This window comes from Pteropus medius, unplaced genomic scaffold (genome assembly GCF_902729225.1).
Source record: "Pteropus medius unplaced genomic scaffold, Ma_sr-lr_union100, whole genome shotgun sequence".
NCBI classification, from domain to species: Eukaryota; Metazoa; Chordata; class Mammalia; order Chiroptera; family Pteropodidae; genus Pteropus; species Pteropus medius.
Window position 1 is genome coordinate 32,648,605 of NW_024354875.1, and position 24,337 is coordinate 32,672,941.

A 24,337-nucleotide genomic window follows, 5' to 3' on the forward strand; every position below is an offset into this window, starting at 1 on the left:
TTACTAGATGGTAAGAATTTTTCAGCTCCATCATAATCTTATGGGACCACTGTCGTATATGCTGTCCATTGACTGAAACAGAACATCGTTATTCAGTGCATGACCAAAATCCTTTCTTTTGCTAACTTCTTTGCCATAGCCTTCTTCCTATGAAAACCGTTTTTATACAACCCCTTGAAGCACCCTTCTAGTTGCTAGATTGGATGCTTCCTGATTAATGAATCAATAAAGGCAAGTAGATCTTTAAATTTACTTGGTTGAATTTTGTTCTTTAACACACTTAATTATGAATAAATGAAGGCCAACAAGTTTAGGGATTTTGTTTTGTTTCTTGGAGGAGTGAAGGTTGTTTTTTTGAAGATCATGGTGGGAGGGGGCACAGTAACACCTTTTTCTCCGGCCTGTGCTGACCATCTCTAGCTTCTACACAAAACACATACATTATCACTCTGTTTTATTATCTTGATAGACTTAGCACTCTCTAAAATAATCCATATATTTACTTATCATCTGTTTCTTCTCCTTAGAAGTCCATGAGAGCAGAGACCTGGATATCTTGTTCACTGCTGTAACCCCAAAACCTAAAAGGTGCCTGTGCAGCACATTGCACGTTCTAAAAAGACACTTATTGAATGAATGAACCCCAGAAATAGGCAGCTAAGAACCTAATAAGCAATGAAATGGAATAAGTTAAGGGAAATTGGTGGTGAAAGTAGAAATTTATACTTCCCCACCCCAACAAAATTTTAAAAAGCACAACTCTGCCAATGGCATATATAATTCAGACATCAGTAGTAGTCTTCTCGACCCTCAGAGACCTAGGCTCAAATTGCTAATTCCAGTTTGTCTTAAGTTTAAAGTTCTCCCAGACCCAGTCTGTAAATTCGCAGGGGTTTGCACCCTCAGAGTGCCCCTCAGCCCTCCCTCCGCTTAAGCTCCACTTATACAATTGCTGTCCCCATTGGCTCCAATTCTCGTGCAAAATTCATTCTTTTCACCAATTTGCATAAAGGCATAAAAGATCCAGTCTCAACACTCTTTTTTTAGTAAACTTTAGTGAAGGTTACAGGAAGAGCTCCCATTGTGAAATAGCCTTTGCAATTTTCCCACACCTCCCCTTCTCCTTTGCTTTGCAAAGTGAATTCCTCCCTGGCTTCCTGCAGAGCTGTTCTGAGAGCTTTCCCTGGGGATTGGTCTCTTAACTCCGGCAGCATATCAAAAGTACTTACTCCAGATAAATACTGTGTTTTCCCTAAAACAAATCCTGGTGAATAGGATGGCCTCCACATCATTGCACGAGTAATAACTCAAATGGCAGTACTCCTTAAAGAAAGAAGGCAAATGTATGCAGGAGAAAATCTTCCTTCAGTGAAATATAATGCATTGTTTAAAGCTCAACTTTCCAGGGTATCTGATTCTGATTCATTGTCTTTGAGCTATCTATATCTCTAAATTGTAGATTATTGTGTTGTGACCGAAATAACCAGGCCCAACTCGAGTGCTCTAATCCAAGAGACAGTTTATTAGCCGGCGGCTGTCCTTGCCAAGGAGCAGCTCCGAGGCGCAGGGGCACAAAGGTTTTAAGCCCTCCGATTCCATCCCCCACATCCTTAATTTTTACACAAAAGACTATATCTCCTCCATTCATTAACTGATAACTAAGAGGTGGGTAAGCAAGCAGGGGTACAGAAGCAGAATGCGTCATTGTTAAAATATTTTGTACCTATAGGCAGTGATCCGGCCAGTAAATCCCTCTAGTTAATAAATTTTTAGCAGATAACTAACTAGAAGTGAGACATGGCGGTTAGCACTACCATGTCTTATCCTTAACCTATTGTTTCTAAAGGTGAGGTCACTACAATTGATAATGCAAATAATTTATGCCTATATCTATGCAAATTCTGTCAGGACGTTCCTGATTCCTAAGAGGAAAAAGCCAGTTTTACAGCTTTTTGAAAGACATTGCTGTACTCCTATTTTTTGACTTCTCCTTTGAATGGGTTGTAACATTGGTTCTGGTTTCCTCATTTAATTAATGTGTTAATTAAATTTTTGGTGTGTTCATTTAAATTTTTTTCAGCTTTACTGAGATATAATTGACATAAGTATAAGACACTTAAAGTGTACAATGCGATGATGTATTCATTTTATAGCTGCATGACAGTCATGATTGTACCACTTTTAAAAATTATATTTCTAATGTATCAGGGTTCTGGGACAGGAGATGGTAGCACAATTAAATGAAAAATTGAAGAGTGTTTGAAGGGACTATTTACAGAGATGTGGGCAGAGGTAAGCAGCCAGGGATGGTAAAGGACCCTAGTTAACAACAGAGAGAAACTGGTATCATCTCTAAGGCTCACTGGGCACAGGGAGGGAGCTGTGGTCACAATTAAAAGGGACACAGATCATGGCATGGCAGGAAGAGATCAGGGGAGTAAACATCACGACTTTCCTCTCCTTTGTCCTGAGCCCCAGGAAGCCAGGAGGTAATGGAGCCGGGGTGATAGTCTAGCTTGTTTTCCATTGTTTTTTCCATTTTTCAGTCAAATCAGCCCAACATGAATTATAAATTCTCAGTGAATTGAGAGGATCTGGCCCAAGTATGCAATATATAAAGATTTTTAATGAGCCTTGGAATATCATTATATTTTATAGCTACATAGTTAAATACTATAGCCCTTTAGTAAAGTTTATATAAAAGAGATACCACCCTTTGATTATTCTCTCTACATATCTCGTCTTATGTCCATATTTGCTCCCTATACGATATTTTTACCATTGTCTTAATAACCACTATGTTAACAGCTGAAAAAATCTAATGTTTCTCCAACTTCTGGGCTCTACGCCTTTGACCAACAAGCAAAAAGTTGCTGCCATTTATATGTGTTCTCATATATTCATTCTCTGTACATTGAGGGAAAGCTTGGTGAATATACTTTGTCTGGAGAAAAGAAAAAAACACATTATAAAACAGTTGGATTAGTTTCTGGGAGAATGAACCTCACTAAAATAAATCTCAAGGTTTCTGCTGAGCTTTTGTGATTCCACACAAGTTAGTGTTTAGCTGAGCACCTCAACAAGGTTAGTTGGAAAGCAGCAGAGTTGTAAAGAGATGTTGAAGGAGCTGAATAATCCTGTGCATGAGCAGGTGAGAATTTGGAGCTCTTTTGGAGTGAAAGGAAGAAGAAAAGGAGGAAGGCAACATGATAGGAGGTTGGAAAAGAGTTGTGAAAATGGTTGAAGGACTATTTTAAGGATGCCTAATATTTAATTTCGAATCGTTTTCCCCCAAATATTTGGTAAAGTTGGTTTCAGGACAAACATGGGTGAGTGGTTCTGATAAAATCCTAATAGGGAAATGATTTAAAAAAAAACAAAAACCCAGCAATAATGATAAAAAATAGATGCCATTTATTGAGTAGGTCTAGTATATGCAGGGCATTGTGCTAACACAGCTATACTACCTATGTCACAGTCCCTCAGTGAGACAGATATTATCCTCCCTTTTTAGGTAAGGAGACTGAGGCTCAGAGAGGTTAAGTAGCTCACTTCAGGCCACATAGTTGGTACTTGGCGGAGGCAGAATTTGAAACCAGAACTCAGGCTCTTTTCATTACACTACCCTGCTTTCCCATTCTCTTCTCTGCACACCATCCTTATTCAGCTGTTGTTTAGACTCTAATGATCATTGACAAGAATCCCCTCCTTCTCTAACGCTGCCCATCTCACAGTCCAATGGTTGTAACTGTCGAAAGTTTCCATCTGTGAGTCAGATCTGTCTCCCCAGTTTCCACTCACAAGTCCTCTCTATCTGCTGCCTGGGCCACTAAGAACTAACCTAATCATTCTTTCACAGAGCAGGCTCTCTAATATTTGAAGATAAGGTATCAAGTACTACCATGTCAGACTCTACAGTATATGCTTTGTGAGAACAAGCATATCTGAAAGGGATCCTATTGCATGTGGCTTTATTCTCAACCACATAGGCCATTACTTAGTATTTACTTAGTGCATTAGTCAGCATTTGACACATATTCATAGGATGGATGAAGGCCAGTCCAACTGGGAAGGTAGAGAGTATGGTTGGTGAGGCTGCAAACATATAAGAGACACTCCCCCCTCTTTCTCTACATATCATGGTCTTATGTTCATACTGCTTCCTCTAAGATATTTTATCTAAGTCTTAACAACCACTATGTTAACAGATCCCTAAAAAAAGTTAGAGACACCATTGTCAGAGACTATATTAAGTTCGCTTCCACCCCATCCCCCAACCACCTACCCTTGTTTCCACGTGGCCAATGTTCTCCTTCAAGCTAAACTTGTGGGGCTAATACATACTAAAAAGAGACTCTATCTCATTCTTTATACACAACCCAAGACCTGATCACCATAGAGGAATGAACTGTCATTCTATACCAGTAACTGCTGGATCTATCTATCTATATCTATATCTATCTATATCTATCAACAGGCATAAGTGGAGCTATTTTAAAATGGAGTCACAGAAGCCATTCTGGAGGACTGCATTGTCTTACTCCTTAGACCTTAGGCATGTTTGAAAAATATTCAAAATAACCTCTGGACTGGGCCAGAACAGCACTGTTTTCCAGATAACTGTTTGCAAAGATAACAGGAAAGCTACAGACCTCCTGACTATAAGGACTGATAAAGATATTCTTTAGAATCAGTGAAGAGCCATGTACGGCTAAAAAAATAACTTATAAGCACCAACAGAAATTCCTTCTATTCATGTATTTTCCTTACTTTTTTTTTTTTTCATAAACACCCCTTGCCATCACCCCATAATCAGAATGCTATTTGGGTTTCTGCCTGAATCAGTGCTTCACTAATAGCTATCTTTGTGATCTCAAATAAAAGCGTGTTGCCTCTCTGGCTTTTTTAGGTTAAAAAAATTATATATATATATATATATATATATATATATATATATGATAAATTTCACACCTAAGTAAGTCTGTTGCATCCAAGACATAACAAAGCACTGGGAGTGGATACATGTGGAAGTGCTAGTGGAGAAGGGACAGCAGTGATTTTCACTGTAGACTGCATCCTTCACAGCTCTGTCTAGGCGATTAAACCAGTATTAGAAATTGTCTAGTCTTATATTTACTGTTTATAAGTCTAGAAAGGGTGGAGCAGCTAAACTGTGACCCTAAGATCAGTTACAGAGATGGGCAGTAGGAACACAGGGACCCTTTAGATACATTGCTGACTATGCCAAAATACCTGCAGATAATGCTTCAAGTTGCCTGCCAATTATCTTCTCCTGGCACTGCTGTCACTGATATTACTTAGGGTCACACGCCTCAGTGTTCGCTATTCGTATTTAGGTGCCACTGTTTGGCAAGCGTGGGTTCCTGAAGCTCCCTGGGTCTCAGTTTCTTCACCTGTAAATGTGGGGCTTGCATTGCAGAGAAGAGTTTCTGAAACGCGCTCGCAGAAGGACACTGCGTTGTTTGGAAGCGGAACGCAGGCCCGTGATGCCTTTTGGCTGAGGCTGGGAGGGCAGAGGAAGCAGAAAGGTGGGATTCGTTCCAAAAGGGCGTGGGAAGGGGGATGCGCCACCCTGCCAGCGCGACCTCGCGGCCCGGAACGCCGCGGCCCCCTCGGGCTTTCCGGCCGGCGGCTGGGACCGGCCTGGGACTGGGGAGGTGGCCCCGCGGCCTGGCCGCCTCGCGCGCCCGGCGGCTTCCTGCCCGCGCGTCCGCCCGGCGTTCGCCCGGTTCCGCCCCTCCGCGCCGGGACCGACTTGGGCACCGCGGCCGCCCCCGCGCTCCCCGCCTCCCTTCCTCCCTCGATCCCGCCCTGCGGCGCCGGGGGCGGGCTCCCGCGACAGGGGCGGCGGCTACAGCGGTGACAGCCGCTGACGGATCCCCGCCCCGCGGCTCGCCACGTCCCTCACGTACTGCCCGGCCGCGCGCGGAGCGGCCACCTGGCGCGCGGGGCTCGGGCTCCTCGGCGGGCTCGGCATGAGGCTGGCACGACTGCTGCGCGGAGCCGCCTCGGCCGGCCCAGGACCGCGCACCTTCCGCTCCAGCGCCAGCAGAAGCCTCACCTCGGACTCTGGCTCCGGCCCGGCGCCTGAACGGGGCGTTCCGGGCCAAGTGGACTTCTATGCGCGCTTCTCGCCGTCCCCGCTCTCCATGAAGCAGTTCCTGGACTTCGGTGAGTGCGGCCCGGGCCTCGGGCCTTTGTGCGCCGCCCCTCTCGCCTCTGCGCACCCCTCTTCCTCAACGTTCTCCCTCCCCCTCCCCCAGCCTCTTGGGTGCTTCTTTTCTCCCTCGCAGGCAGATCCCTATGCTCAGGTGCAGGAGCCGGCAGGCCGGGTCAGTAACGGGATGTGTGTTGTTTTACTGTGTATTGTTGAAAACGAACCAGGTGGGCCTCGAGCGAAACGACTGCCTGCCTTGCAGCGCACGTGTGCGGATCCTCGCTGGCGGCCAGGCCCCCTCTGAACAACAGCGCCCCGGGGAGAGGCAGTGTGTGCACCCCTCCGGGAGTCTTGTTCAGATTGTGCAGAGTAATGATAAATGCCCCTTTTCGTATGATAATTGCATAAAATTGGCATGGAGATAGGGGAAGCAGGTTGTAACTGGCCTGATGTTTCATAGAATGTTTTTGTTGTCACTGGCTGGAGTGTTTCCACCAATAGCACACTCATTTCATCATCAGCAAATGTCTTGAGCACGTGTTAAGTGCATGAGTACAATATGCTGGGTTTTACCGCATTTCACCCCTGTAGAAGCGACTATCTACTTTCCTCATTCTTTAATGGATGCTAACTAGTTTTCTCTAGAAAGGATGCAACAAATTGCAGAGAAATTGCAAAGTTAGGCTTTTAAGTTTGACTTCTTATATGGGGGCGCTGAGGGGGAAAGGGAAGACTAATAGACTATAACAAAATCATAAACTTTGAGTGGAAGAAGTAATCCTTTGCACTGTGAGTGCTGTTAGGTCACTAACGGATGACTAGTGGGCTTAAGACATACCAGCATGGTTGGCAACTTTATCTTAAAATTGTGGTTTACAGTGCCAAATTTTTTTGGCTCAAAGCCCGCGGTTTTTGTTTTTACTTTAAAATAACTGGTGTGATTAAGGAGGGAATTCGGCCTTGTTCACAAGTATGACATTCAACTCTCACAAGAAAATGTTTTCCTTTATTACCGTAATTCCTGCTATTGATAGTCTAATTTTTACTAAAGTTGTCTTGTTGTAACAGCAAGATTAAATGAGTGAGTTTAAAATGCATTGCAGAAATAATATGACTCTTTAGTTTAACTTAAATGGAACTGCTTGCCAAAGAATGTTCTTCAATTATTCTGCTTAGCATCCTAAGGAGTGGAGGAAGGAGCAGGCTGATTTCCAGGAATCAGACAATTAAATAGGACCTCCTGGGGAAGACGCGGGAAGATGGTTGCTAAACAGGCATTGGTATTTTTTGTTTTCTGTTGCCTGAAAGCCTTTCTCTACATTTACTCTTTGCTTAACAGTAGTTAGTATACTGGTTCCTATGCACATGTTAAAATTTCTGTTTCTTAGACAAAGAACCTAGAGTTAGGAAACAAACCTAGAGTTAGGAAACAAATGTTCTAAATGATAATAGCAGCAACAGGTTGTATAGGTTTTACAGGTCGTACTGTTAAATAAACTCTGCACTTTGCTTAGATTTGCTCAGGTTGCCTTAGTTCTAAAACAGATCACAGTAAGGATGAAAGTAATGGAGACTACCGTAAAGTAGTTTTATTTCTCTGCAAAGCGATTGCAATGTCAGGAATTAGAAGGTCATTCAGGATGCCTCGCGGCCCTAAAGACTGGGTTATCTCATCCCTTTCCTCCTCTTCCTTACTTACCCTGTCATTATGGTGAAACTATCCCTCTGATGTTTCTGGCCAAATAACTCCTGTGTTTCTCCCTGCCTCTTGGCTTCTGCCTTATGGCTTCCACTTACTGCTGTTTCCACCGTGTCTGGTTTCAGGATCTGTGAATGCTTGTGAAAAGACCTCATTTATGTTTCTGCGGCAGGAGTTGCCTGTTAGATTGGCAAATATAATGAAAGAAATAAGTCTTCTTCCAGATAATCTTCTCAGGACACCATCAGTTCAATTGGTACAAAGCTGGTAAGATTCTCTTCTTGTGTTTGCAATTTTGATGGAGTTGTGGACTTTACTGAAGGTTAAAGCAAATACCTTTTTACTCTTTAGTGGAATCGTAAGGTAGTAGCAACATTCCTCCTCTCTTTTTGGGGTGTCTGGGTTTATCCTCTGAATCCTGGATTCTATAACTGCTTGGTTTTGGGGAAACAAACAAACAAACAACAACAACAACAACAAAAACCAACCAGAACTGCACAGAAATGCAGACACGAAATTTAAGATTTGTGTTATTAAAATCTGCAGATGTTATATTATAATAATATCTACCATTTGTTGAAGTGAGAGATTTATATATATTACCTTTAGTCCTTTCAACAGCCTTGCCCAATAGACATGATTATCTCTGTTTTACAGATGAGAAAACTGAGGTACCTACAGGTTAAGTTCTTTGCCTAAGGCAATACCACTCATAGTGGAATTAGGATTCAGACCTAGATTTGTTTGTTTCTACTATAGCATGCTGTAGTCAGAATGATGAAATGTTTTAAAGGCTGTATTTATTTTTATAAACTGAATTTATTTGAAGTAGATCTTTATGTCACAAAAGTTAAAATCTTTACCATTTTTTAAACAATTAGAAGTTATGGGAATCATGTAGAAACTGTGATCTCTCTTTCAAAAAGATGATAGTATAGGTATGAAGGGTATGTACACATATGTGGCCACCTACATACAGCCTTTCTTGTTAATTTAACAGTTATTCTCTTAATCACTATGCATTTCAAACAGAAGAGTTTGCCAGAGTTCAGTCTTAAATGGAAAAAATTTAGCTGCAAGACATTTCTCAGATATGATTCCTGGAGATACTTGCTTTCCTTTTGTAGGCATTATAATTTGTGCAAGAAGCTGATCAATTTTAAAAAGTAAGCGAAAGAAATATGACTGCTATATACAGTTGACCCTTGAACAGTGAGTGTCTAAACTGTGTGGGTCCACATACATGTGGATTTTTTTCAATAAATACAGTAGGTTATTTTCTCTTCCTTACGCTTTTCTTAATATTATTCTCTAGCAATAAACTTCCTTTATTGTAAGAATACAGCATAAAATGCATATAACATACAAAATATGTGTTAATCAACTGTCTATGTTATTGGTAAGGCTTCCAATCAACAGTGAGCTGTTAGTAGTTAAGTTTTTGGGGAATCATAAGTTACACGTGAATTTTTGACTGGGTTGGAGGGGCCGGGAGTCTGCGCCTCTAACCCGCGAGTTGTTCAAGAGCCAACTGTGTATGATAATCAGATGCTGTCTAGTCCAAGTATAGAACAATTGTAAATGAGGTTTAAGTAAGAGACATTTGTTTGGGAACTATGATGGAATATAAAGGAGAACATAGTTTTCTCTGGAGGCTTTTTCTTGTCGTTTTTAATACTTCATTAAAAATGACATATATTGCATTTTGAAACCTGATCTATTCCTAACACGTTATAAGTATTCATATCTCTCTTGGATAAAAGCATAGTTTTTCCTGCTAATGAAGAAAGAGTTAAGGGTTAAAGCAAAACAGCAAATATCAGAATCACTTGACTTTGGAACGCAAAGAGGCATATGGCTTATCAGGAATAGCTTTCCAAACCAGGGTATGGATTCACAGATTTTTTAAACACTTTCATTGCTCCTGGATGCCTGCTGAGTTAGGGCAGTTAAGCAGACCTTACACTCTTGAAGGTCAATAAATGGTAGCAAGATGTTTTTAGCTCTGGCCCTATAATACCATTGTGCTTGGTAGCATGACCTTGAGAAAGTCATTTGGCTTTCCTCGGTTTGATCCTTCCTTAACAGGTGATTTGCTACCTTAAATTGTTAGACAGATTTAAAAACCTACATTTTCATGACTGTTGTGTTTTCGTTCAGTTCTATTTAAAAGAACTATGTGGCATATTGTATGCTTTCAACGAATCTTTGTGGTTTGGACATAGACATTTAAAATTAAGGTTTTAAAGCACAGTCATTTAAGTTGGAATCTTAGACCAAGGTGGACTGGGCTCCACGTTTTACTAAGACAAGTTAAGTCACTTGCCCATGGTCACATAGTTACTGTTGACAGACTCAGTTCTTATGACAATCAGTTTTTATACTGAAATGTACAGTGGTAAATTTAAGGAATTTAAAAACTATTTTAGAGTATAGAAGTTTTAAAAAAATAAGGGCGGTAGGAAATCTTAAAATTCTTCAGTCAAATTTAACCTATGCTTTTAGGAGAAAATGTGCACTTTCTACTACTTTGTGTCAGGCACTGTGCTCAAATGTGAATGGGTATAAGAATCCTACTTCAACCATAATTTATAGCACTATTCTAAATTAAAAATTAAGAAGAGTTAGAAGTACCTTTTCAGCTTTTTCCCCGATATTGAGCTGTCAAAATGTAAAACAAACAAACAAACAAATTTACCCTGTTGATTTGCATTTTAGGTATATCCAGAGTCTTCAGGAGCTTCTTGATTTTAAGGACAAAAGTGCTGATGACGCTAAAACTATTTATGAGTAAGTATACTAGTTTGACCCTATTCTGAACACAATTTTGTGCCCTTTAAACATCATTTAAAAAATAGAAATGTATTGAACTTAAACCTGCTATTGAGTCACTTTAGGGAAATTAATTAAGTTATTATAAGTTTCCCACTACTCTAGAACATATGGTAGTATATTTATCTATATCAGCCCTTACAGGCAAGGCAGGTAGCATAAATCAATAAATTGGGCTGGGAATAAGAAACACTTCATGTTCCTCTGAACTCCAATGTAAGAAGGACATAGGTCTAATGTGATATCAGTGGAAATCTAGATGTGGCCTCAGTGCCACTGTGATGAAAGGGGACTGGTAAGGACTGTTCATTTGGAGAGTGCATGCATCTAAAGGACAGCCACCCTTAGCTCCAGCCAATCATTGCCATGCAGAAATGCGCCCAGATCAAATGATTATTTGGGTGTGTATTTAAAGAAAAGCTCAACTCCAGATTTTAAATGTAAAATCTCCCAATTTTGAATGATTGACAACTGATTAAAAAATTTTTTTAAATACTGAAGGTCTATAAAAACATGTAAAATCTTCCAAGTTCGAATGATTGACAACTAATTAAAATTTTTTTTAAATACTGAAGGTCTATAAAAGCATGTCTATGGGTCTCTAGTTTATAAGCTGTGGTCTGTAAGATAATGTAAGTAATACGATCAATTTAATAACCAGCATATCAGAACTGATAGACTCAAGTAGTACCCTCAGGCAGTTACCTGCTTATTCCAATGGATGTTGCTCAAAAGTTGAAGACTACCTCTTTTGTTGTCCTCAGTCTTTTATACATTTCGACTGTCTTTAAAGGTGATGGCAACACTTCATTTTTTAAACACGATTTTAGCCAGAAAAATAACATCACGAATTTACTCTGTGCCTAGGTATGGAGCACACTGTATACTAATGATGTTATTTAATTTTTAAAACAGCTCTATTGTGATAATGCTATCTGTGCACAAAGAAGTTAAGTAATTTAAGGACATAACTAGCAAATGGTAGGACCAGGATTCAAGCAGTCTTACTTAAAAGTAGACATTATGCTATAGAACCTCCTAGAAATGGTTAGTAATTCAGAGCTGTCAAGCAGAATAATGCTTTTTGGAGTTTTAAAAAAGAGAGAAAAGTGAAATAAACTAATAAAGGGGTAACTAGATATGATGAGTTGTTTGTTGTTTTTGAGGAGTTTTGTTGTTTGTACTTTGGATTAACAGTTTGATTTTGAAGCTAATCACAAACTAGGAATTCCAAAAATGTTTTTAGCAATGAGAGCATCATTGGAATAAGTCAATAATACTCAAGATGATGTCTTTGAATGGAAAAGCCTCATTTGAGAAAGTGTGAATTCTGATAGGTATGTTACATGTTGGATTTCCTCGCTTCATAATTGACTTATTTTCTCATTTATTTAGTTCTTTAAATTACTCATGCAAGAATATCTTCTAGATGACAGACATAGGAAGGCTGGAGGATTTGAAAATTTTTCTTTTAACACAACAGTTGACTTTTCCTTTCCCATTTTAAAACTTTTAGGATGAACAGAATTAGAATTCTTTCCCACTTTCCTGTTCTGAGTGGTTCTTGCTGTCTTCGAACCCTAGGCAATAATTCCAAAACAGACAGGCTTTATTGGCTCATTCATCTTCATTCCTTACGGAGCGGAGCCTGTGTTCCCTGCAAGCAAGTGCTCTGTCTTCTCTTATATTGAGTGTCCCTAGACTACCAAACTCATAGCAAGTGCTCAGATCTTAGCTGATAATGGATAAAGAAACTCGTTACATTCTTAGGATTTCGTTTTGTTGCAGCCTTTTAAGACTTCCAAGAAAATAATTAAATTTAAAAAGCTTTATTTTGGAGGTCCTTACAGCTTCACAGAGGTGATATATTTTATGATCCGAAATATATTTACGTAAGTGTAGGAAAACATGCGTTGATGCTCCTTTTGCTGAATTAGAGATTTCTTGCCTAGTATAGTTGATTAAACTTAGATTTTAGTGTTAAATTTACTTGTCAAAATATTTGGCTGTTTTGAGAGACAGGTTTCTTTAGCTTTACAGATACTGTGATACGGATCAGGAACCGACACAATGATGTAATTCCAACGATGGCTCAGGGTGTGATTGAATACAAGGAGAGCTTCGGGGTGGATCCTGTTACCAGCCAGAATGTTCAGTACTTTTTGGATCGTTTCTTCATGAGTCGCATTTCAATTAGAATGTTACTCAATCAGCACTGTAAGTGTCCGGAAGTCAAGAGAAGAAGCTAAATAAAACGTGTTGGTATATTTTATTTAAAAAACTTCCCTTTAAGGAGAACATTAATTTTACTTTTTTTGCATATTAAGAAAAGTAGTCTGCCATACAAAGGAAGTATTTATACTGAATGTTAAATACTATGTTTACATTTAAGGAAAACATTTGTTAATATGTTTGGTACCATATAGAGAAACAGTATTCAAATCTGGAAAAGGCATTGGATGTTTTAGCTAATTTTGTTTGTTTTTAAATATTTTATTTCTTGATAGCTTTATTGTTTGGTGGGAAAAACAAAGGAAGCCCATCTCATCGAAAACACATTGGAAGTATAAACCCAAATTGCAATGTAGTTGAAGTTATTCAAGGTAAAAACTTACGTTTTTCCTTTCAGAAAGGATGCAGAAATCATCGTGTTCTTGCTATTAAAATAACTATCATGAGATAAAAGGTTAGGAGCAAATGTATGGGTTTGCAAATAGCTTTATCATGTTAATTATTCCTTATGTATAGGGTGAATATTTTGTTGATACCACGCTTTATTAGGCAAAGTACAGTGATACTACACTTTTCTCTTCAAAAATTTCAAGTCCCGCCCCTTTCTAATTCCTTATACCAGGAGCCATAATTCATAATAGTTTTGTTTGCATCTTTTCACACTTTTCTGTTTCTACCATTCTCATACACATATACAATTATTGGTCTTAACGTTGTTTTTGAAAATGGGGTACTCTATGTTTATTTTAACACAAGTTTACAGACATTGTATGTTTTCAGTACCTTTGCTTATACTCCATGTTTTTGAATGGCTCTATGGATATATAAGAATGTATTAATTCATCCTCCTGTCGATGCATGTTTAGATTGTTTTAATTTTTTCTTTTATCAACAGTACTGCAGTGAACATCTTTAGATGGCTACTGACTTTTGCTAGTTTTTTAGAAGTCAAGGTTCCTAGAATTAAAGCATTTAATATACATTTAAAATTTTGCTACCCCCCAAAAAACATCAAATAATCAAACAATAACCCTTCACCAACTCTAAATGTTTGTTGTATATATTGTAAATAGTTTCCTTAGCCTGCTGTTTTTTCTTTCTTTTTCTTTTTAACTTTCTTTATGGTGTCTTTTTCTATACAGATGTTTTTAATTTTTGGTAATCATAGCTGTTATTTTTTTCTTTGTTGCTATTAGGCTTTGTCATGCCATACTTAAAAAGACCTTCCCTAAACTAAGATTGTTAAAGTGTATTTTCTTCTATAGAAAGTTTTAAAATCTCATTTGTCAATACTGCTGTCATCTTAATGCATGTAAACTTAATGCTTTTTTGTTTTGATTCATACTAGATGGCTATGAAAATGCTAGGCGTCTATGTGATTTGTATTATATTAACTCTCCCGAACTAGAACTCGAAGAACTAAATGGTAAGCCTGATGTTATCTTTTCCTCAATGATCAGTGTTATGATTACTTGAGAAAGAATTATAGAATTTAGACTTGTTTTAATATAAGAGGATTTTTCATCAACTACTTCATGAGATATGAAAGCTGAGGGAGAGCAATAATGTTAAAAAGTATGTGTGTGGGGGGAGGGTGGTGTGTATAGTTAGTTGGATTCTTTCTGAAAGACATTTTAGCTATTTCTTCCCCATTTCTCTTATTTTTAATTGACAATGTTGATTCCTTGCTTATCTTTGGTTTTCTAGTTAGTTATAGAAAAAAATGATGCCAAGAAAATTACATTTGACTTTTATATACACTTCAGTAATATAAGGTTTATCCTTTAAGATTTTTAATTCCTGAGTTGTAAATCACTTTTTATTGTTAAGGAAGTAAAAAGATTGGAGGCGTAAAGGAGAGAAGATGCTCATTTATTTAAGAATCCATTTATCTCTTATGGTTTTTTTCACCCTTGTTTAGTGCCTTTTGGACAAAAAAGGTTTAGATACCTTGGAAGATTGATGAGCCAGGGTAGTTTGGTGGAGGGAAAAAACATTTCCTAAGTTAACATGACCCTTTAATAAGAATAATATTAAACAGGCTTTAACTCAGTCATATTCTGGACCTTATAGTGAGAGAACAATGGAAGAAGTTACCCAGTTGAAAATAGATTTGCTTGGTGTTTTTTTAAAAGCTATATTAACTCTTTTGGTTCATAATGGCACCAGTCATTAAATAAGAATCACAGTGTATAAGCGATAGCTTGAGAACCTGAACTACTCTGGGCAGTTCCCAGATATCCCATCCATGTTCCCAAGGAACGGTTTATTCAGAGGAGAGTCCAATTTATTGGCTGCATTGGAATCCTAGGGTATGGTGAGTCTTAACTCCTTTGCTCTGCCAAAGGCTCTGTTTTACATACTATCTGCCCCCAAGCCCTACCGGGGCTCCTATTAAATGTTTGAGTGTAAAATTAGCATTCCTTGATAAATTGATACTAGCTTAAGTATCATGTTTTTCTAAAACAGAAGACGTTCTACCTGGGTGAAACATTTAAAGAATGGTTAAAAAAAAAAATGTATATGAGTTGACCCTTGGAATTTATAGACTGTAACACTTTTTTTTTTTGAAAGTAAAATTCTGACCTTAAGGTTCATGTCCTTTAAAAAGACCATCATAGAGAAGAATGTGAAGATGGGTTGGTTAGATTATTATGCAGGATTGCAAGAATGACTACGGGACTCATATTGTCACCATCAGTTATTAATCTAGGTGAGCATGGGGTTCAAACACTAATACAGTGAAGAACTGGTGTGGCAGTTCTCTCCCAAATGATACTATCCTCCATAGTAAATGTTTTCTTTTCATCGCTACACAGTATATTCTTTGAAATGCTTTAAGCACATCTCTCTGTACTTTTATATTTTTCTCTTCTGCTCTGTAGCAAAATCACCAGGACAGCCAATACAAGTGGTTTATGTACCATCCCATCTCTATCACATGGTGTTTGAACTTTTCAAGGTTTGTAAAATAGTATTACATAACCTTTATCAGTCCTTTCCTGAGGTTAGGAGTCTGTTCTGGAAGTTACATACTCTATTGTCGTTTCCTCAGTTTCATTAAAAGATGTCATTTCATGTTGAGTATCATGTCACATTGCAGGAGATCAGCCTTTTGTCAGCACTGATCGGAACCTCAGTGTGTTTGTAAGTTCAGACTTGGGAGTCAGAAAGACCTCGTTTGAATTCCAGTTCTGCCACTTAAAATGTGTGACCTTGGGCAAGTCATTCAACCTTTCTGAGCCTCAGTTTCCTCGTCTGTAAAATAAAGATAATATTATCCAGGTTATTATGACAATTGGGAATAATATACTTAATGTCCAGTACAATGGTAGCACATTATAGGTGCTTAATAAAGTTATGTTTATGTTTTTATGAAACAAAATATTTAGAAGAATGATTCTCAACTTTCTACCCTTAATGGACCACACTCCCACTGATGTATGCTTTTTTTTAGAAAGTCATTTATATTGACTTACAGGGCTTCTCATGTTACATTTACTCTTCACAACAATTTTTGAAAACTAAATTATGCTGGTAATGTTGAGAATACTTTTTTTCCCAACACACTTGCTGGTAGACAGGAAAGTGAGTGATGAGGAGTGGTATGATACTCTAAATCAAGCCCGTAGTCTCTCTTACTTTAGTTAACATGTCTTTACCCGGCAGCAAACTAGAAGAGGGAAGAGGTGGCTTTCAGCCTGATCACAAAAAAGAAAAACACACTGAAACAGAGAAAAACTGACTGAATGTCTTAGAACAGCAAGAGTTCAAGAATACTCTTTTGTTCTAAGATAGCAAGAACATATCTAATACCTTCCAAAAATCTAAAGTGGTTTAGCAATTGGCATGTAAATAATTAAAACTAATTTTTTCCTTGATATTTCAGTCACATAAAGTTCTTATTTTCCATGATACTCAATAAAAGAAACATTACCATATTACATAAGAGATTTTACATAATGTTGCTAATAATGGCTTCCATCTGGAACCTAGTCTTAAATGGCCTTTGGTAGAGAGGGTAGAATTTCCTCCTCAGGGATACTCGATTCTGATTGCTGTGCCAGGGCCACCGTTATTGCCAAATTCGGTCCTGTCTTTTGCCTTTTTAACTTCATCCAGTCTTATCAATTTCAACTCCAAAGCCACATGGCATGTTATCATTTAGTGCTTTTGATGTGTTGGCACGTATCCTTTGTCTTTTAGAAATTGATCACAACTGTTTTACAGTGTAATATCCTTAGTTTCAGACTAGTGGTAAATTGGATTCATTTCTACATAATTAGACCACTGCTGTTAATAATATATGAAAAAAATATTTTTTCTAAAAGCAATTTATGACAGTTAAAATGGGTCTTAAAAACAGATGAAATTTTCAAAAATAAGCTTGCCTGTTACCTACTAAATTATAAAGGTATTTGGATAGAATTTTCTGCTTTATTATAAACTAGTTAAAAATGTTGAGACATCTGGTTTTGCAAAATATGCAAAATTTGGTTGGAATCTTTAAATCAAAATATCTTACAAGTCCTCCAAAACCCCAAAACCGACTTAATTTTTTTTTTAAAGTAATTCTTTAAATATGGTTATAAGAATTATGATTCTTTGGCATATTTCCATCAAATTAAAATTTTTTAAATTAGTAGTGCATACATAGTTTAAAATTAGTTTCTCTTTTTTTTTAAGTTGTATTTTTAATGTATCCCTAATGTATTTCAGAATGCAATGAGAGCAACCATGGAATACCATGCTGACAAAGGTGTTTACCCACCTATTCAAGTCCATATCACACTGGGTAATGAGGATTTGACTGTGAAGGTAAATGTTCTTTGGGTTTTTTTAAATTGATGTGCAAGAATGCACATAATTTCTAGAAGACATAATCTTAGGAGAAAGAAATCTAATCCCTAATAGCTAATAAACACATTGTTTCATTTATCGGGCAGATGATGGAATTATCCTGAGTCTGTTTCTAGTCTGGTCCCTATTTCAGGTGATTCGAGTTAAAATAAAACCTGGACACAGACATTTTAGCAGTGATCATGAATAGCCACTTTGATATCTACTTTGATAAATAAAATCTAAAATATTTAGATATTTGCAGTGTTATGTAGATAGTACATAATTTTTCATTTTTAAACAGTGCTTTTCAATCTTTTAATTATTTTGATTCTCATAACTCTTTAGTTAGGAGCACAGGTAAGGAAACTAAGACAGTGATTAGGTCATGGTTACAAGGCGGATAAATGACCGCAGTGCCAGGCATTTTTCACTACATTGTCCAGATAGCCCAGTTTCTTAGAGTAGGTGATGTTTCTCTTTTTTAAATAATCATTTAAAATTTTGTTTTAAAGTAATAAGTGCAGAGGGCATAAAACGCTAATATGTCAGTTCCTGGCCGTTTGTGGGTTACTACTCAGTCCTTCAGTTATTTCTTCTTGGATTTATCGCTATATTTTTAAGTAGTATTTTGATATTGCTATTTCTGAAATTCAAAAATTTTAAATGGCAAATATTAGCTTTCTGTTACGGTAGCTGAGGAATTAGCTCTCTCAGAGCTAATTACCTTCTCTAATTACCTTCTCTCCCCGACCCAGCTTCAATTGCCATTTCTCAGTGTTTAAGTTCACACATGGAATTCTAGATTGAAAATAATTATCTTGCAGAATTTTAAAGTCATCTACTGTTCCTTTTTTATCTAAGTGTATAATTCAGTGTTTGTTTGTTTTTTTTTAGTCCATTCACAAGGTTGTGTGACCATACCACTGTCTAATTTCAGAACATTTTTGTCACTCCCAAGAAAAACCCCAGTACCCATTAGTAGTCACTCCCCATTTTCCCTTCTCCCCAGTCCTTGGTAATCAGTAATCTACTTTCTGTGTATGTATTTCTCTATTCAGCACATTTCAGAAAAATGCAGTCATACAGTATGTGGTCCTTTGTGACTAACTTCTTCCATTTAGTATAATGTTATAGCACGTATCCATACTTCATCTTTTTTATGGATGAAAAATACTCTCTTGTGTGGGTATAACACATTTCGTTTATCCATTCATCAAATTGATGGACATTGGGTTGTTTTCATTTTTCATTTATTATGAATAATGCTGCCATTCATGCAGAAATCTTTCTGTGAACATAGGTTTTCAATTCTCTTATTATGTACCTAGTTGTTGAATTGCTTATTGGTAACTATGTTTAACTTTTGAGGAACTGCCAAACTTTTCCAAAGTGACTGTACCATTTCACATTCCCACCAGCAATGTATGATGGTTCCAGTTTTTCCGCATCCTTTGCCAACACTTGTTATTATAAGTTTTTATAGCTGTTCTAGTGGGTATGAGTCATATCTCATTGTGGTTGACTTGCATTTCCCTGATGATGGATGACATGGAGCATCTTTTCATGTGCTAATTGGCCATTTGCGTAGCTAAAGAAATAATATCAATTAAGATCCTTTGCTCTGTTTTTAAATGGTATTTGTCTATTGTTGAGTTGCGAGAGTTCTATTTTCTGTTATAAATACTAGTCTTTGATGAGTTATATGATTTGCAGATATTCTATTCTGTGGCTTGATAGTGTCTTTTGAAACACAAAAGTTTTTAATTTTGAGGGATTTTAATTATTCTATTTTTTTCTTTTACTGCTTGCCCTTTCAGTGTCACATCTGATTCCAGTGTCACATGCTTAATCCAAAGTCATGAAAATTTGCACCTGTTTCCTTCTAAGAATTTTAGTTTTAGTTTTTACATTTAGGTCTTTGATCCATTTTGAGTTCATTTTTATAAAAAGTTTGAGATAGGTCTTTTTTTCTCATGTAGATATCCAGTTGTCCTAGTACCATTTGTGAAAAAACTATTCTCCATTGAATTTTCTTGTCAACCTTGTCAAAAATCAATTGCTCATAAATGTATGGGTTTATTTCTGAATTCTTAATTCTATTCCATTCTATTCTATATGTCTTATTTATGTCTGTCTTGATTACTAGAGTTTTGTTGTAAGTTTTGAACTTGACAAGTGTGAGTCTTCTAACTTTTTTCTTCTACTTGAAGATTGTGTTGTCTTATTTTGGGTTCCATGCATTTTTATAAGGAGTTTAGTATCAGTATGTCAATTTTTGCAAAAAACAGGAGGTTTTTTTTTGCAAAAAAAAAAAATAGTTTTGGTAGGGATTGCATGCAATGTGTATATCAATTAAGTCTTCTAATTGATGAACACAGGCTCTTTCCACTTATATCTTTAATTTCTTTCAACAATGTTTTGTGATTTTCAGTATATGTCTTGTACTTCTTTTGTTAAATTTTTTCCTAAATATTTTATTTTGGGGGCTATTATAAATGGAATTGTTCTTTTAATTTCATTTTTGGATGTATAATTATTGATCTATGCAGTTCATTGCTAGTGTATAGGCATATAACTGATTTTTTGTGTACTGATTTTGTATCCTGCAACCTTGCCAAACTCCTTTATTAGTTCTAATAATTTTTGTGGATTTCTTAGGATTTTCTATGTATAAGATCATGTCATCTGCAAATAGAGATAATTTTACTTCTTTCTTTCCATTCTGGGTTATTTGCCCTTGCTTAATTCGTATAGCTGGAACCTCCAGTACAATGCTGAATGGCAATGGAGACAGGAGACATCCTTGTCTTTTTCCTGATCTTGGGGAAGCAGTTAGTTTTTATCATTAAGTATAACGTTAGTTGATTTTTCATAGTATGTGTGTTGCTGAAGCAAGTACATTAGCTGATTTTTCATAGATACCATTTATTCGGTTGAGAAAGTTCCCTTTTACTCCTAGTTTGTTGAGTATTTTTATCATGAAAGGATTTGGATTTTGTCAGATTCTTTTTCTATATAAATCAAGGTGATCATGTAGTTTTTGTTCTTTATCCTGGACTTCACTTGGTATATTTTAGTGATTGATTTTTGTGTGTTGATCCAACCTTTTTTTTTTACCTTTTTTTTAGTTTATTGAGGATTTTTGCATTGATATTCAGAAAGAGTATTTATTGGTTTTAGCATCAGGGTAATGCTGTCCTTTTAGAATGCTCTGGGAACTGTTACCCTTTTCTATATTTTAGAAGTTTGTGAAGGATTGGTATTGATTCTTCTTTAAATATTTGCTAGAATCTACCATTGAAGCTATCTGGGCCCTAGCTTGTCATTGTGAGATTTTTGATTGCTAGTTCAATTGGTTTATTTGTTATGAGTCTATTCAAATTTTCTGTTTCTTACATTTATTGAGTCATGTATGATGGCCTAACATGTGGTCTATTCTGGAGAATGTTCCATGTTTGTTTGATAAGATGAGTGTGCTGCTATTCTTGCATGGAGTGTTCTATAGATAGATGTTAGGCTTCATTGGTTTATAGTGTTGCTCAAATCTTCTATTTCCTTGTTTGTCTGTCCAGTTGTCATATCCATTATTGAAAGTGGGGAATTGAAGTATCCAGCTATTCCTGTTGAGTTGTCTGTTTTCTTAATTGTTGTCCTTGGATTACAATTAATATCTTGATTTATAAAAATCTAGTTCAGATTAAACCAACTTAATTTCAATAGTATATACAGACTTTGTTCCTATATAGGTCCTTTTTCTTCCACTTCCCATCTTTTGTGCTGTTATCATCATAAAACATACATCTTTATATATTGTACGTTCATCTACACAGATTTATTATAATTATTGATCTATGCAGTTTTGTCTTTCAAACAAGATAGAAAAATATTACAAATAAAAAATACACTTATACTATCCTTTATATTTACTTATGTAGTTACATTTTCTGATGCTCTTTCTTTCTTCATGTGGATTTGATATATTGTCTAGTGTTCTTTCATTTCAGGCTGAAGGATCCCCTTTAATATTTCTTAATAGGACAGATCTACCAATGATGAACTCTTTCAATTTTTGCTTTTGAGAATGTCTTCATTTGTCCTTTGTTTTTGAAAAATTTTACTGGATATGGAATTCTTGATTGTTAGTCTTTGAGCCCTGTGAAAATGTTAATTCTATTTAACCTTTAGGCCCTGCTTATACAGAGCCTCAAGGTGAGTCAGAGGTGAAAACTTAGGACCCTCTCAGGTTTTTCTTAAACATGAGCATAGCACTGGGCATGAACATGATTTTCTGGATTCTCAGGATATCCCTGAGTTTTTCTAACCCCCTATAGACAACATCTCATTTCCCAGGCTTTTCCTATTAAGGTTTTTGGTTAGCCTATTGTTTGCCTTAGCTGTTGTATACTGCCTCAGGCAGCCCTCAGATTATACCTCCATTTTTGACAAATGTTTCTGATGATGGGGAGTAGATGCTGCAAGACGTTTTGCATTGGGAGCTCAGAATCAAGTCAGAAAAAAACAGCCTGCCTGTCCAGTGGTACCGGGCTGCAGATTTCACTCTGATTGCATATTATATATTGATGGAGATGGGAATAAACCAAGTTAAAACATCACAAATCTCACTGTTGTTTTTCTTGACTACGTGCTCCCAAGATTGCTGCAAGACTTCAGTTAATTTCCAGAGCTGAACAAAGTTGATTCTGACAGTTTTTGCTCTTTTTTGGTGCTTTGATGGAGGAGAGACTTTTTTGGAACTTTCGTAACTATTTTTGCTGACATCATTCCAGCTATTTCTTGTGAGAAGACTTATGCTTATTCCAATTCCCTTTCCTTTGTATGTGACCAGTTTTAATTGTGAAGTTTTGTTGTTTTCTTTGCTTTAACTGAAGCTTTTAATGTCTTCAGCTCTGTTCTGAAATTTCATAATGGTATAACTTTGCATGGGCCTTTTCTTACTCATTGGGCTAGGCCCATTAGAATTTAGAATTTCTACTGTTTCCTTGATACTTTCTTCCCTACTGTTTCTCTTTCTGGTAGTCATATTTGGAGGATGTTGGGCTTCATGAATTGATCCTCTATTTTTTTGTATCTTTTTTCTCCTGTCATCTCTAACTTTTTATTCTACTCTATGAGATTTCCTTGACTTTAAATTACTAGACCTTCTATTGAATTTTTAGGTTCTCTATCTTACAGACTTCCAAGAACTCCTTTTTTTTTCTTATCCTTTTTTTTTATGGTATTCTGCTCTAGTTTTATCTTATTTTTTGTTTTATCTTCTTTTATCACTGAGGATATTAATGACTGCTGTTTCTCAAAAATTAGTATATCTCTGCTATCTGCAGTGTTACCTCTGAATTTCTTTTTTCTGTTTATCTCTCTTGGCTGTTCGTTTAAAACAGTGAGGCACAAATAAATATATGGCAGTACCATCTGTTTGCTGAAAAAGTAATGTGATTGCATCACTTTTTTTAAGCCCAGATGCTAATGCGTGTCTATTTTTTGGTTAGTTATGTGTCAGCTACTTGCCCACTAAGTTTACTTGATTCAAAATAAGTCCCATATGTCTTCTGTTTTGGGGTTTAGTTATGCTACAGCATGATCTTTCTTGTACCTTTTTCTGCTTCTGTTCCTTGTGCTTAAGCATACTGATGCCAATGCTTTTCACTACTTGTGATCATCCATCTCTGCATGGGTCAGGGTTCACTGAGCTCCTAGACACTCAGCAGAGACTTGTTCTGTGCTCGTAGACAGGCTTTGCTCAGATAATTTGGTGTAAAGAAAGGTTCATAATGACCCAGCATTTCCACTTCTAGGTATGTATATACTCTAAAAACAGATTCAAGCAAAAACTTACATGTGGACGTTTATAACAGCATTATTCACAACAGCCAAAAACTGAAAACAGCCTAGATGTCCATCAGCTGATGAATAGATCACCAAAATGTGATGTATCCATCCAATGGAATGTTATTTGGCTATAAAAAAGAATGAAGTATTGGTCTATGCTACAACATGTACCATTACAAAAAGTCACGTATCATAAGATTCTATTTTTACGCAATATCCAGAATGGGCAAATATAAAGGAGCGAGAAGTAGATTAGTGATTGCTTAGGAGTGTAATCAATAAAGAATCCAAGAGTTTCTTTTTGAGGTCATGAAAATATGCTAAATTGACTGTGTAAATGATTGTACATGTCTGTGAATATATTAAAAAACATCGAGTTGTATACTTTAAATGGGTGAATTGTGTGATATGTGAATTGTATTTCAATAAAGCTGTTAAAGGTTCATAAGGATCTTGAACAGACTGTTCTGGAAGCCACTGTGAAACCCCTACCTACATATAGGGCTTTGCCTCTACCTATTGCTCTTCTTCCTCACATTCAAGATCACATGACTGCATCCGTTCTTGTTATGATGGGGTAAATGCTTGCTTTAACTATTTTCAGTAGAGCTTTCATCTCCATCACTTACCCTAGACATTCAAGATCAAGGCCTGGGTTTTTTCTCTGTTCTTTCAGTTCATATTATTGACATTTTTCACCTTGTATC

The 24,337-nt window shown here is 36.8% G+C and overlaps 1 protein-coding gene across 5 annotated transcripts in view; it reads left to right on the forward strand.

The window, feature by feature from the left end:
* Window positions 1–5,905: 5,905 nt before the first annotated feature.
* PDK1 (pyruvate dehydrogenase kinase 1) overlaps window positions 5,906–24,337 on the forward strand; it is a 31,926-nt gene continuing 13,494 nt past the window's right edge. The window contains exons 1-9 of one of the 5 annotated variants that reach the window (XM_039855931.1): window positions 5,906–6,192; window positions 8,003–8,144; window positions 10,596–10,667; window positions 12,742–12,926; window positions 13,217–13,312; window positions 14,290–14,367; window positions 15,553–15,654; window positions 15,827–15,903; window positions 17,661–17,759. In XM_039855931.1, coding sequence (XP_039711865.1) covers window positions 5,997–6,192; window positions 8,003–8,144; window positions 10,596–10,667; window positions 12,742–12,926; window positions 13,217–13,312; window positions 14,290–14,367; window positions 15,553–15,654; window positions 15,827–15,903; window positions 17,661–17,759 — 1,047 coding nt within the window. In that variant the 5' untranslated portion in view covers window positions 5,906–5,996. The remainder of the gene's footprint in view (window positions 6,193–8,002; window positions 8,145–10,595; window positions 10,668–12,741; window positions 12,927–13,216; window positions 13,313–14,289; window positions 14,368–15,552; window positions 15,655–15,826; window positions 15,904–17,660; window positions 17,760–24,337) is intronic. The other 4 variants (XM_039855929.1, XM_039855928.1, XM_039855926.1 and 1 more) reach the window with 4 other exon arrangements.